Raw genomic sequence first — 15,182 nt, forward strand, 5'->3', positions numbered from 1 at the left:
TGCTTGTAGACAGGCACTGAACCTTGGATTATCCCCTGAAATTATCTTGAGGGGCTGAGTGAGAGAACCCAAATGTCTGATTCAGTTGCTGAGGACATTCTCCAGGTTTTCTCCTGCCAGCGCACCGGTAATAACTCCTGAGAATGTCCAAGAAGTTATGTGACAATACAGCAGCGTGATGATGACATTCCTAACATGCGACTCACGAAAAACTGATAAAAATACAAACAAAAAGACGACAACTAAGTTCTGGATGAAAAAGAAGTGCCACACATGTAGGGGATACAGATGAAGATGTCAACTTGGAAGGATGATATTCCAGAGCTCTTGGTGTTAAGGGCTGATGCTGGTGTCGAAAAAAAACAAGTGAAAATGAGGAGATTAGAATAAGATAACTGTATTTTGAACACAGGAATATACTTTGAACGCCATGGAAGCAGTGAATTAGGTGCTTTTGAATAGAAGGAGACTTCTACCCTGATCCTACAAACACTAGGTGGTGGTGAAGAAGAATGACACAGGAACATGTGGCGTCTGATGAAGGGATTCTGGTTGGATGTTTTGACGGGAGATGACCCAGTATCCAGAGTTGAGGTGGTGTATTGGGGTGGAGGTGGATCACTCATTGGTCTCAGTACTGAACAGACAGCTAAATGACGGGATGGGGAGAGAACATTTTAAACTGATTGGTTCAAGGTGATCGTGCCAGGTTGTGATTGGATGAAAAGAGAGAAACAAGCTGGTGGAGACTAGAGATAGCAGCAACTGTGCATGAGACTAAGGAGGCATGATGTGCAGAACAACTTTCACTAAGCTTCATATGTCAAATCTTAAATATGCATTTACTTTTGAGCCACAGAAACAACCACTCGGATACTTTATATCCTTCTAAGTTGACACGGTAAACTTGTCCGCAGAGTGATGCCTGTTTACACATCCAGCTGACACAGAGAAACATCTTCTTTCATTCATTCGGATGATGTCCACTAGCTTGTTAGTGGCTTTGCCTGGCTGCTGTTTGGTACTGTAGTTGGTGGGTAGTGTACAGAGGGGTTAGTGTTTGCTATAAAAGCAGTTAGAGTGAACATAATCATTAAAGTTGTGGGCAAAGAAATGGAAACAGTGAGTTAAAAAGTTCCATTGGGTTCCACAGTTGGCTCTGTGGGGCAATGAGTAACCACTAAAACATTGTTATGTAAAAAATACTGACCGCAACTACTTATTAAAAAGCCTATTACCAAACAAACTGCAAACGATAATATTATCATATACTGTTTCATAATAATGTTGCAATCACATAAAGTTTGTTTTATGATTTGTGAGCATCATTATTTTTTATCTCCACACCTTTGCTGTTCTTTTTAAAAAGCAGGGAACAAATGCAGGAGCCATCACAAAGTTATTTCACCTGCTGCGTTATGTTTAATTCACCACCTGGAAAGATAAACTACGCAATCGTTTTCCTTATTTTCCAGAAATAAAAAGCAGCCATTTTTTTCTCTTTCGCCTGCTCCTTCCATAAATCCTTGTACACATAAACTTGCCGAATTCGTGACAAAGCTCAGCCATGGGGAGAGGGAATTTTATTTTCTTAATATTACTATATTATTAATAGTCTCTGGAAAGCCAATCCGCCATCACAGCCTGTAGCAGAGCAGTTCTCCCCACAGCTTTCCACACAAACAGCGATGGAGGTGCAGCGAGAAAACTCTGCCACCTGCTTTGTCATTCAGAGCATACTCAGAATATTAATTTAGTTTAATTGGAAAAGAAAAACAACTGAGCGGGCAAAGATTATGCGTAATCACAACAATTATTTCCCCGTGTGTTACTTATTTTGAGGTGAGTTCGCTGCGATGTCTAATGAACGCGCCACCTAGGAGGGAATAAAAGAACATACAAATTAAATTCATGGATGAATCACGTTCATTGAGAGAGAGAAGGAAAAAACACCTAGTCTGATTTTGATTAATTATCAAACCCACACATTCACTTTGGAAGAAATTGCATCTTTCACGTTTCAACAGAAAATGTCCCGGGCGACATCATGAAATGGGGACAGATGGACTGTTTATAAAATGGGGACAGATAGAGACAGTTCAAGTTTGCAGTTTTCCTACCTCACTTAAACAGTCAACGTCTTATTTATTTGGCTTTCATGAATAGTTCAGTGACACTTATAGATTCAAGATTCAAATATTTTTATTGTCATATTACTCAGTTGCAATAAAATTGTAAGGGGCCTTTTCATCCAAGATATATATATATGTAGCAAATAGAATAACGATTTACCTTATTTCAAACATTTGAATTGAAGATGTTCATATTGAGGCGTGTTGTAAACACACACACTTTGCTTCCATAAGGTCACTGGGTTCCTGCTTTGCTGCTAATGAAAAATGTCCAAACTGTGTCAGCACCTGTCTGCGATAATTTGATTCGTGTCACTGAGGAACAGTCAGATTGGCATTTCGGGAACATGTGTTTTGACCTTTTTCAGGTAGAAAAGCCTCGGGTTGTTCGGGCTGTGTCTTAAGCGGAGCTCATTTGCCAGCAGCTACGACTGTGTCACATAATGTGCTTTGTCAAAAGCGCTACAGTAATCAGCTAAATGATATCAGCGGGTGCTTCAGAGTTTACAGTGAGTTCGTGGATGAGCAATTCTCATCTTTGAGGCACGAGTCTGTGCCCAGCGTGGATTCAGAAATTATGTTGTTGTCAGGGCCGCAGGGGTTTAATTGCCATTACTGGTGTTTCATGCTGAGTGTCCCCCAACACACCGGCATCAAACACCTCGAACACTTTATGCTGCTGGTGATTTTGGTTGGTCACTGCGGAAAACAATACGTCAAAGTAATTTTTTTTTTCCAACCAAAGCCTCCTGAGCTGGACCTGTAGCTGCAGTGCGTTCACAGCACGGCCAACTTTCCCATTTCCCCTCATGCGCTCATTAAGTCACCAGTGAAGTCAGCCACCTCCAATCTGATGCCTGTGATGTTTGGATGATGCAGTGTTAAACGTGTGCCATTTTGGAGAGTGCGATGAGGCAGCCTGACCTTTGAGGCACAACAGGAAATAATCACCATGTGACTGTCACGAACCGTGTTAAGCTCCGTGTCTTAGCAGGAGAGGTCACCCTTTCCATCCTGAGAATTCACAGTGATTAGAAGCAAGGCGCGCGTGTATCCATGCAAACATTCGATTTTTGTCAAAAAAGATCTAAAGTATTGACACAGGAGATTGGCTGCACAGCTAAAATGAGTAGAGATGTACTAGAAAGTAGAGTGTGTAATGTTCAGCTACAGCTCATCAAGGTCAGAAATGTTCCTTATTTCTAATGTGGGACTACACAAAGGGGACAGGTCAAGTGACCTTGGCAGGAGAGGATGACAGTGGGGCTGTATCATGCAAACAGCATACACAGCAATCTCTGTGTGTGTGGGTGCTCTGACGTGCTTTCCATTTTAAAAGGACATTAGGGCTAATGGTAATGGTATCTCAGAGGTTTCGTAACCTCTTTCCAGCACTGCCATACAGTATAGAAGGAGCCAAAGAGCACAGTCCATTAGGAAAGCAAACAATGGATATTTTTCATAGGCCACACAGGGCACTGAGTAAACATAACTATGCCACAGGCAATTAGCAACATATCACTTGCTTTAGCACTAACAGCGTCCTTTAATAACAAACCGGCCAGGAGGGAAAAGATTTTTGGGATAAAGAAAAGGGTGATAATGAGTAAATAATTCCAGGAACCTAGAGACAAAGCCATTAATAAGACAACTTGACATTTAAGCCTTGGCTGCTTGGAACAAAGGTTACAATGGATGCAGAGAAATGCTGTGTAAAGAGAAAAAAATATCTTTTGTACGTGTGCATGTGCATCACGCACGTGGATGAGCAGGTGTTTCCATGCCGCTCGGCCGAGAAGCAGTGACTCTCATGGAAACACGGAGTTTAACACCTTTCATTAAACTCTTTGCACAGATGTGAGAACCTGCATCGTTTGATCCAGGCCGGGATTAGTGACAGCCACAGTCTCTTTACGGCTCAGCGACTGCACCGAGTCGACAGCAGCGCCACGATAAGCCTGCCATTCCACCGACTGTCTGTGAAGTCAGCACAGCTAATTAGAGGCTCTGTACTGTGCTGCTTAATTTATTTAGTGTGGCTTCATTTATTTAATCGAGCGAAGGTAATTCATTTGCATGTAGTTTAATTGTTTTCACTCTGCAACTTTACAAACCATCGCCACTTTATATTAGATATTATTAAAAGCTAAGTTCAGTTCATTATAACCAGTCAACTGTGCAGCGGATGATGTGCGGTGCTTCCTCAATCACCCTCCTCGCAGAGTCGTCCCGCCATTTTAAAAAACAGGCAATGAGCAGGGTGTGTAAATAAACTCTGCACTGGCCGCTCCAGGAGGGTCAATAAAACTACAAGCTGAAATGCGTTTAGAGAACCTCAATGAGGATCTCATTGTTCATTCTGCCCCTGCGATTTGCGAGGATATCCCAGCCAATCAATACAAGGACCATTAGGCTTAACAAACCTGGTTGGTCTATAAACAGCCCCTGCGTCGGCTCTGCAAAGCCACAGCGTGTACTCTGGGACAGCCTGCTCACCTGTGATGGCTCAGAGGCAGGTGGCTTGTACAAAGCAGGATGTGGCTTTATTCTGACGTACTCGATTCTCTTTTCTCATTTAACACCTTTATCATTTCACAAGAGCATTTCACAAGTCTCGCACAAAAAAATCCACATGGTGACGCAGATAACCTCCCGCTGCACGCAGTAACACCTCTAATGTATGCATGTGCACGCGCCGTTCATACTGCACTGTTTGCTATGATAGGAAATATAGCAAATGGAATAATACATGACTATTTTTCCATAATGGGAAGTATTATTGCAGCATGTTTTTCTTTCTTATCACCGTCAGTCATGTCAGTCTCTGGGAACAAGCCTCGGGCGGCTGCGGGACTGAGATATGAAACTCAAAGGAAAACATGACAAAACCTAATAGACGAACCACGGCCTTATGCAGCGCGCTGACACAGTGCATCTAGATTAGAATATGAGCCGCTACGCTTTAAATACCATACTATAAATTATAATCCAATGATCACGAGTTGGAAAGTAAATAAATTGTTCATGGCTACACAATTAATCTCTCAAGGCCTCATTTTATAGGTGTGCTTAGATCTTATACCGACTAATTCAATCATTTAATAATGTTTTATTTATCTTGTTTTATCCTTTTTCTTATCTGTAACTTTTTATTTATTTATGCATTTGTCCTTTTTAGTCTGTCTTTCCACTTGTTAGAGCCTATTCACTCTAAACATTACTGTTTCACTGCTTCCACTAAATAACCAAACATAATGTAGAAATGTGATTATTAGTATCTGCAGTAGAGCACAACAGGGGTAATCTTCCTATAGGAAAGTCCACGAGAGAACATTTAGCTGTGTGTTCGTGCACATACAGTGAACAGGAACAGACCGAGAAATCCTTGCAACACACATTTTTGTTTCAGCACTTAATTGCCTTACTTAGCCTCACTGCTTTTGTAATGGGTAATTGGTTGTCATGACAAACACGGGATCTATTCATAGCTCAGAGGCTTGTGCAAAAAAAAAAAGAAAAACCCTCTGCAAAGACATTTGAAGACAGGCCGTAGACGATCTCTGATGGAAGCGTTCCTCCCCTCACGACTCCCAAAACTAGAGCGAGACATGAAATGATCGCCTTTTTATTTCTCCTCTCCTCAAAGCAATCCGTCAGCCTGATGCAGGGAGACTCCTCGAGAAAAATGGGCCTCAACAGCATAGTCTTATAATAAGACACTGAGGTATTCTGTCTCTGTTGAAGTTAAATCATTTAAAGAAAAAAATCTGAAGAAAAACAGTGAATCCTTTCCATTGGTGCCACGCTGATATAATGTAAACGCACTGAAAAGCCGTCCTTTACTTGGATTTCAAGTGTTTTTCTTTGTTAGGTGTAGATTCTGTCGTGACGCGTAAGCATCAAACGCAGCCGACAGCCTTTGCCAAGACCTCCAGCTATGTGTTACCTAAACACATGTATTATTTATGTTACAGGGAAGTCAATAGACAAGACTGTGAGCAATATGTGACCTTCAAATCACAATCATACGACTCAAGGAATGAATAGAGGAGGTTCTTTTCTGCTTTCAGTGTGTTTAACAAGGTAGCTATGATATAAAAGAACATTTCAAAGCTTTGTGAGGCCCAGACGTGATGGTTGGATAGTGTGTTCATTTGGTGTATCTGAAGAGATGTTTATCCCAAAGCTCAGAGAAAATACAATAAACAAGTAGAAAAAAATAAAATCATGATTTTAATATGATAAAATGACTAATAAACGGGTGGAATAAAAACAAATTTAAGAAACTAAAATGAAATAAAATCAGAAAAACAATAAGAAGAATAAAAATAATGAAAAGATTAAGGAGACAGATAAGGGGATCTATGGTTTTTCACTCCTCTGCAAATCTGGCATTTACACATCCATTCATTTCCTATAACCACTTATCCTTGCAGGCGGCTGGAGACAATCCCAGCTGACAGAGAACAATAGGTGGGGTGACACCCACACATGGAGACATATAACACTCATTTACGCCCATGACCAACATACAGTGGAGTCGCTAATTAACCTGAGCTGCATTGTTTTGTGAGAGGAAACCTTGTACACACAAGGAGAGACTCCAGATCTGATCGACACGTCCTCGCTTCCTCTGAGTAAACAGTGACTTTACTGCATCACCACAAACACAAAGCATTATCATGCATGTGGAGGCATGTTTGTGGCCATCTGTCACAGAAAAGCATGTGCAGATAAGCACCCTGACATGTTTGCCTCACTGCTTGGGGTCAGAGAACTGGCTCTCATAAAATAACATGTGACAAATGGGGAAATACTTGTTTTTTATGCACTATTTACAAGCATTTGAATTTAAATTATAATTTAAATCATAATCTAAGGATCCAATTGGCTGATAAACATGGGGATCTGTAAAATATATGTTTCGAGCAAAAGAACAATAAGTGGAAGAAGTGTGTACATTTTATCTGTAGGGCTGCACACCTATTGGAACCTTAATAACTTGATGTATTTTTTCATTGATACATTAATTCAGTGTTCATTAATATTAATGATTCATCGGTAACTAGTGTGTCAAACTAGAAAAGGGTATCTTGATTTCCATTCGCTAAATATTGCAAGCCGGTGTCTGCGTTTTAATTTCCTCGTTCATTTCCCGTCTTTTTCTTTATGACCTTTGACCTGTGAGAATGTCATTAGTCAAATAGAGATTGTCGGCTACTTTACATAAAGCGTCTCTTGAATCATTATTGAAGGTCTTCTCATACACTGGCGACCCCTTAACACGTGCGCGCACACAAACACACACACACACACACACCCTGAATCTTTTAGCCAACCATGATGGGAAAACTATAGGGGGAGTTGGAAGGAAGTTGGTGTCTTTGAATGGGAAAGACAAGAAGAGGGTTGTTTTGTATGAAGGGGTTTATATAATATTCACTCCTGAAACGATCCTCTTACTCGGGCAGACACACACTTACAATACTGTACTATTTAGGAGATTTGAGGGACAAGACTCATTGGAAGTGTGTAGACTCAATGAGAACTTTATTAGGAACACCTCTGACACTAGCTTATTCATGCAGGTCAGGAGCATCCGGTAATATTCACATTTAACATATGAATGGGGGGGAAATGTGGTCTCAGTGACTTTGATAAAAGCATGACTGCTCGTGTCAGACAAATCGCTTTGAAACTGCTCATCTCCTGGGATTTCTTTGCCAAGACTAGACACAGCTCTGCAGTCAAAATCAGCTTATTAATGAGAGTGATCACAGGAGACGGGTCAGACTGGTTGGAACCATATACAGTGTATATAAAGATGGACTCCACTTCCTCCCACTATCCAGAGATTAAGCCAACATATCCTGGACACGACCGCCGCCATCTTGCACATTTGGAGCCAGAGTTTCCACAGTAGCGCTCAGTGGATGAAGCCGTGGTAGCGAAGTCTTGACGACACATGCACTCAACCAATCGTGAGTCAGTCTCAGCCGTCAGTCATGAAGTTTCATCCCATTGCAACAGCATCAAAAACGAATCTAAACCCAGTGTGATAAGAAATGCACAAGGATCTATTCTGCAGCCAGCCACCAGGTGGTGATCGAGAGAGGCACAACACATTGAACCCTGAGCTGGATCGGTAACAACAGTGGAAAGATCATGTTGATATCCACTCTAGTCAGTCATTGACAGACATCTGAGGCTGCAGTGGGCACAGACTCACCAACATAGGACATTTGAAGGCTGGAATAATGAACTCCAACCTGAATCTGGATCTCTGCTGAGGCTGCAGATGGTCTTGTGTCAACAGTCCAGGCTGTCATGGTGTGGGGAATGTTCCCTTGCATCGATCACTTTGGGCCCATTAATAACAATCAGCCATGAGTGCTTGTTTGATTGCTACGGCCTCTTTGTTCATCCCTTCATAGCCACAGTTTACCATCATCTAAAGGCTACTTCCAGACACAACATGTCACAAAGCGGTCGAGTCCCATGAACGTCTTAATCCAGTACAACACCTTTGAGATGTTGTAAAACTGGAGATTTGCAGCAAGAAAGTGCAGCTGTAGAAATTACTTAATGTCACAGGTCAGCACGGACCAGAATCTCATAGCAATGCTTCCAACATATTGGGGAATCCATGCCACAAAGAGCTCAGGCCGCTTTCTATGCAAAGGTAAACCTAACCAGTAATAGTGCTCGGCTGAGTCTATGTACTTTGATTAACTGAAAATGTGAGTATACAGTGAAAGACATGGCCCAACTGTGAAGAGGACCTAATTTCACCTCGTTTCATTTATCAACTGTCCCCTTTCACCTCAAAATACAATGTTATATGCAGAAAATACAGGGTTTTATCCTCACATGTCTTTTTTCCTCCACCAGGATAAAGCAGTAATCACCCCAGTAGGAGATACAATGGAGTGCTGAGCTGTTTGGAGGGTTGAACACACACAAAATGAAATCAATGGTTTCTTTGTGTGGTTATGTGACAGAGAAAATGGATGGAATCTCACTATCTTGTGCAATTGCATGAGTCAGAGACATGAAACAGACACACAGACAGATTTCTGACAGTAAGGTGGATAAATATCGAAAGACAAAGAACACTTTGGAAGTTGGATTTTCTTCTCCATCGATCCCTTATATGGTCACTTTATTCTCTTTGTGCGGCAGCAACACATATGGTGTCAATGCCAATTGGTAGTTAGACATTCCTGACACGAAACTAGACTTTAATACTAAATGAATTGGACATTAATCAGGCGAGAAGGACACAGCTGATCCTCAGGCTCTAGCAGTGACTGATTCATCCTGACTGACTGATTGATTTAAATCAAACAAGCCAAACTGGCCTTTTCTGACTCGAGAAAATCTGAGATGACAAACCCTTTCGTTCAAGCACCTTTAAGACAGTACCGATTAGGTCAGTCACTATAGACACACACACACACACACACACACACACACACACACACACACACACACACACACACACACACACACACACACACACACACACACACACACAAACCTAAAGCCTATAGCCATCATTCTAGAGCAGGGGTATTTAATAAAGATTCAGAGGTCAAGATAACATTTCCTCAAGCAAAGGTCTAGAGCACCATGATTTCAAACTTGTGTTATGATCCAATGCAATATATATTGAAGTATTAGATGTAGTCACATTTGTGTGCATTCAGCTACTCAAATCACTTAAAGTCTAATGCAATAATATTTAGAAAATTTATGTATTGTCAGTTTTCCAATTGAATTTAAATAAGCATCCTCGTAAAAAATGTAATGCTTTCTTCTAATGTCAAGTAAAAAAGAACAAGTTTTTTTTAAATGTGCATCAATGTTAGGTTTCGCTTTTTCTTCTTTTCTTATACAATTTTCTTCGCATCTTAACAACTGAACAGCTTTGGTTTTCTTACTTTTCTCTGACTCACTTCTCTCTGTCTATTTTTCATCCTGTCGTATGTGACATCACGTGAGATGATTAACAATGGATGAAATTGGTCTTTGATTTTTCCCGAAGCCACCAAACCAGTGCCGTAAATGCTAGCGAGGCTGCGGCTGTTGAAGTTGAGAGGCTTTGTCAAAATTTGAAGGATTTATCAATTGTTATCCGTAATAGGTCCAGGTCGGAATAAGACAGCGTCTGAACCCAGACCACGACCTACCTATTAATAACCTCTGTTCATAACAGATTCAAATTCTCTGTGTAATTGTTCTGAGTGAACATCATCTTTCCCCTAAAAGAACAATCCCACTGAGTCATCCCATGTCAAGTACGTTGAATACGATGCTCTCCGGATGTTCATCTAACCAGTCTTCAGTTGTCAGTTCTGCTAAGGTTGCAGTCATTTTTCTTCACAATTGAAATGATCTTTTGCTGATTTTATATTATTTTTTCCTTTTTTATAATTGCTTCAGAGTTGTTGGCTGTTCTGATTAAAAGCTGTTAGACTACTTTTCTTTCACAGTATCACACAAACATGCCAGATGGGAGTTTTTGGGATGTCGCCTGGAGGCAAAAAAAAAGGAAAGAGACTCTGCCTCTCTGGTCTAAAATGTCACGCTCAGATGCTAACCAGACCTGAAGCTGCTGATTTCCCAGCTGCACGGGGTTCTGTGTTGCCGGGTGTTGAGGTGTGGGTGTGACACCGGATGGAAAAAAAAAACGTATTTACTGTAGCCTGCATTTGGCAGCTGCTCCTTTAAGCAACAGGAAACACACACACAAACATGCACGATGCACATCAATCTCATCTGTCACAGTATCCCAGCCTGTCCCCATGGTAATACCCTAAAGCTACAGCTGTCTGATGGAAGATTGACTGTAGACTTCTTAGATTTTCGTTTTGTAAATACACATATAACTGTAACTGGTAATCAGATGAAAGGGTGCCGAGCGTTCATCTGTACATGCTGTTTAATGATGGAAAATTAATTTATCCAATGTGAACTCACACAGAGATTTTTCTAAATTTGTTTCCAAAAATACATCAGGAAACATAATAATATAATGATGATAATCTTGTAATCCTCTCCTCTCCTCTTTCAGACATGCCCCAGGTGTCTTTCTCCTGAGCGGCAGTTTGCGGGAGATGTCCACGTCTGAAACAGGTTTGTATTGATCTGAGGGGAGAAGGGGGACGGGGGATTGATCGTAATTTGTGACAGCCCTATTTCCTAAACTCGTAAACCTGCCTTTCTCAGAACGCCTGCAGGTCAGAGAGAAACAATCTAACGAAAATGACATGATTGTAGAGTCCTCACAAATCAATGCATGCAGCGGTCATGTAAGAGACCTCCTGAAATGTCAGAGAAATGCAATGGGAGATCCAAATCTCCGACTCTTCCTTTATCAAAATGAAAAATCTTTGGGTTTGATAATCCACCATTATAAACGGCGAACATTTGATTGAGATGTTGTATTCACCACTGGGTGGGTGCTGCGATGCATAAAGGAGAGAATCTACTGATGATTCACAACCAATCAAAAAAAAGAGATTAAAATCATTCTGTGGAAAGAGTCTTAACTATGACAAATACGTCATATTTAATCATAGCAGTGCTTTGGAAGCTGCGTGTGTGTGGGTGGACATACGGACATGAGGAGGAAATAATCTCGAATCATATTAGACTTGGACAAAAGTGCTGAAGTTATTGCTAGCATATGTAACGAAACTTAATCGAAAATAACTTAAACATGAAGTAGCTTTATTCTAATCAAAGCCAAGGCTTCAAAGGTCAAATTACATTGATGAGTGACTTCTGTGAGCTTTTAAGACCTCCCTGAATACTTTGATATATTTCAAAGCAACATGAAACAGCTTATAGAGCTTTCAACAAACTTGCAGGTGTATTGATCTAAAAGAAGGGAGAAAAGTGACATTCAATTTGTTGCTGTCTCATAAAGAAAATAGGCAAAGCATAATCACAGAATAAAACCCTTTATAACCAATTTGTTTCGTGGACTGTTGTCATTTTAGTTTGACGAATATTTAGGAAATAGTCGCCAATAATGATACTGTTTACGATTGATTATGTAGTCACCAGAGTTCCCGGGTTATATTCATCAGTCTTAGTTTAATCATGTTGTTGTTGCACATTATATCACCAAAGCAAGGCAGCATCTTATCTGCATTTACGCCCCATTTCATATTTATCACAGTTAGTTCGGAATAGTTGGTTGGTATGGAATGTGTGTGTTTTAAAGAGCAATTGGCACATCAATTGCTACAAAATACATAATGAAAAAAAGATGTTGTGTTTAATAGATGATGTGACTAAATGTGGTGTTAAATAGGCAAATATATAGTGCAATTATTTTGAATGTTACATTTATTTTCAAAATGATGCGATAAACAGAACTTTTTTCCCTGCCTTTATAGAATAAATCATAATTCACTGTTTGATGCAGATGGCTTTTCGCATGACAAAAAATATCTCTAACGGCATCATGAAACCTTGAAACTGCAATAAAAAACCTACCTCGGCGTAACAAATTGAATTTGATAATATTAACAACAGGAGAGGTTATTCGCAGCAGTTGCACTACTACTTTGCAGTTATAGCAATTTAAAAGAGCTCCTAGTCGTCAAAAGTCAAATAAGCAAAACAAAACAGATTCTTATCTTTTCAAATAATCAACATTATCGACATGGATAAAAAGGAGGTTTATTTAGAAAGGTCTCCTGAAAAGACAAAGCAAGGAGAGACAGAGGAGCTCACTGAACAGCAGGGGTCAGGCTGTGGACAATGAGGTGTGGAAAGTGTCCAGGTTTTCACTCCAGCTGGAGACAGACAACACAACAGAATGTAATGGCACACTGACGAGAAGAACTGTCGGTTTTTCGGTGTGTGCAGTCTACGCTTCAATCTGTCAAGTCTTAAACACAGTAAAAGTCCATGCCCTGAAAGAAGAAGAAGTTAAATTAGATATATGTCAACCACCACATATTACTTCAGAAATAATATTGTGGATCTCAAATATATTCCTATAAATAAGGCAGGAACACGCACGGTTGTGGGGATCTTAACTGTGACCTCTGTAAACTTGTGTGTCTCCTTCACCACGGTTGCAGGGAAGTATCCGATGATGCCCATCTGGTCCACGTACCGCTCACTGTAAACCTGCCAGTGAAAACAACACGGCCTCTCTAACAAATTAACATCACATTATATATGCTGTGTGCATTTAATCTTCCTTCCTGAAACATTAATTAAATGTTTGCTCAGATTCAATTAAATATTTAACCAAATTCATTGTTGCTCTTGTCACACATTCTTGAAAGGTCACACCCGTCTGTCCTAGCTGCTGCACATCCTCTGTGTCTTATAGTAACTGATTGGAGGTTTGCACTGCTTCACTGCTACATAACAAATACACACGTACACTTCCAGACCAGAAGACTCCGGCGCCCTCCTCTGGCACGAGTTTAGAATACACATACACCATCTGACCCTTCTTGATGTTGATGAATCTGCAGTCAGGAGCTATGAAGTCATCCAGGGCTGTGGCCAAGGAGAGAACATCTGGTAAAGGACAGAAAATTAAAAAGAGGAAGTGGAAACGCATAGTTCAAAGTACAAAGTTCAAAGGAACATGCATTTGGTTGCACGGTTTTAACACGTAACAGATTTCAGAACAAACTGTACATGTGATGTCATTTCATCTTCTGACTTACATGAGCATTCTGCATCTCCACAAATCTTGTCATCTGCTAATTTATCCATAACGACGGCCCTCACAGTCTGGTGCAATAGTCCTACACAGAGCAGAATCACCAATGGATAACTCATGCTGACCAAAACAGCGCAACCAAGGGAGAGTTTTGTATGTGTGTGCAGATGTGAATGTGGACGATTGAAGGAACTTAAGGCTATAAAAGTCTCCAAACACTTCTCCCAGCCAGGGGTGGATGGGCTGAGCCCCTGCATCAGAGGTCGCCTAGCCAATCGGTGTTGAGTTTCAGAAACGCCACATTCTTTCTGGAAGTACTTATTTCCCCACTGGGGAGTTGGCAGACCTTTTTCTTCCTTGTGTTTTTAAACTTCTCAAACCTCAGTCTCTCGGCAGGGACACGCAGTCACGGTCCATGTGATCTGTGTAAGCTCCGTAAGCTGCAGTAGATTCATGTGTAGAAATACAACATGGTGTTCTAGCAGCAGGTCTTTTTATTGTAGTGCCACATTTTTAAACATACTAAAATGTTAGAGAGAAGAATGAACTTTTAACATGTTTTATGTAACTAGAGGTAAAAATCTATGGTCTGTTCATGAAGTATAATTCATTTGCAGTTGCATATTGAAAAATGTCCCCTCAGGGGGGTATTGCTTAAATTCATTGTCTTTTGTCTACAGATGGAAATGAATGTTGATGGGTGTGATCGTATTGTTTGATAGCGGTTGTAATTTTGTTACTGAACATAGTAACTTTAAAGTGATGGTGAAATGTCGTTTATGTTTTAGAAGTGACTCAGTTACACTTAAAAGCAAAAGTGTTTTGATCATGTAATAAACAAAGATTTTTTTAATGTCTTGTAACTTATAATTATTATATCAACATTACAGAGAGGGATAGAGAAAGTGGGTTCTTAAAGTTCTCGATTAAAAAAAAAGTCAAAAAATGGTTTGGAGTCTGTCCCTCTCCCAATGACACAATCTGTTGTATGAAGAACAAAGTATCTTTATTCAACACATCACACTCAGAACAAAGACTTATTTCTTTCCTTTATTCTGAAAATGAATTGTCACAATCGCAAACGTTAACAGAGTTCAGACAACATCGTCTATGGGACAATAAAATCCCACCCATCAACAGTCATTTGCATCTGTACATGAAACAGACAAGGAAATTAGGTAATGCCCCTCAAAAGTGGCATTTTTGAATGTGCAACTTAAAAAAAGGCTGTTGAATAACTCATCGTGCAGAGATTGTTTAAAATGATACTAACATTTAACTCCTAATCCTCCCATCACTGGGATGAAACATGTATCACACTATTTCTTTATGGGAAAACTGTTTGCAAA

The 15,182-nt window shown here is 40.3% G+C and overlaps 1 protein-coding gene across 1 annotated transcript; it reads right to left on the bottom strand.

Moving 5' to 3' along the window:
• Positions 1–12,521: 12,521 nt before the first annotated feature.
• LOC117776023 (otoraplin-like) lies at positions 12,522–14,045 on the bottom strand. Its single transcript, XM_034609692.1, has 4 exons — positions 13,838–14,045; positions 13,546–13,685; positions 13,173–13,283; positions 12,522–13,063 (listed from the first exon to the last, which is right to left on the bottom strand). The coding sequence occupies exons 1-4, from the start codon at positions 13,950–13,952 to the stop codon at positions 13,040–13,042; spliced, it is 390 nt and encodes a 129-aa protein (XP_034465583.1). The 5' UTR covers positions 13,953–14,045; the 3' UTR covers positions 12,522–13,039.
• Positions 14,046–15,182: the final 1,137 nt, after the last annotated feature.

Source organism: Hippoglossus hippoglossus, chromosome 15 (genome assembly GCF_009819705.1).
Source record: "Hippoglossus hippoglossus isolate fHipHip1 chromosome 15, fHipHip1.pri, whole genome shotgun sequence".
Lineage (NCBI taxonomy): Eukaryota > Metazoa > Chordata > Actinopteri > Pleuronectiformes > Pleuronectidae > Hippoglossus > Hippoglossus hippoglossus.

Excerpts from the sequence above, each read along its gene's own strand:
- LOC117776023 (XM_034609692.1), bottom strand. The coding sequence starts at position 13,952 with ATGAGTTATCCATTGGTGATTCTGCTCTGTGTAGGACTATTGCACCAG. Across the intron at positions 13,686-13,837 it reads TGGAGATGCAGAATGCTCAT|ATGTTCTCTCCTTGGCCACA; the intron begins GTAAGTCAGAAG and ends GTCCTTTACCAG. Across the intron at positions 13,064-13,172 it reads CAGTTAAGATCCCCACAACC|GGCATGGACTTTTACTGTGT; the intron begins GTGCGTGTTCCT and ends TTCTTCTTTCAG.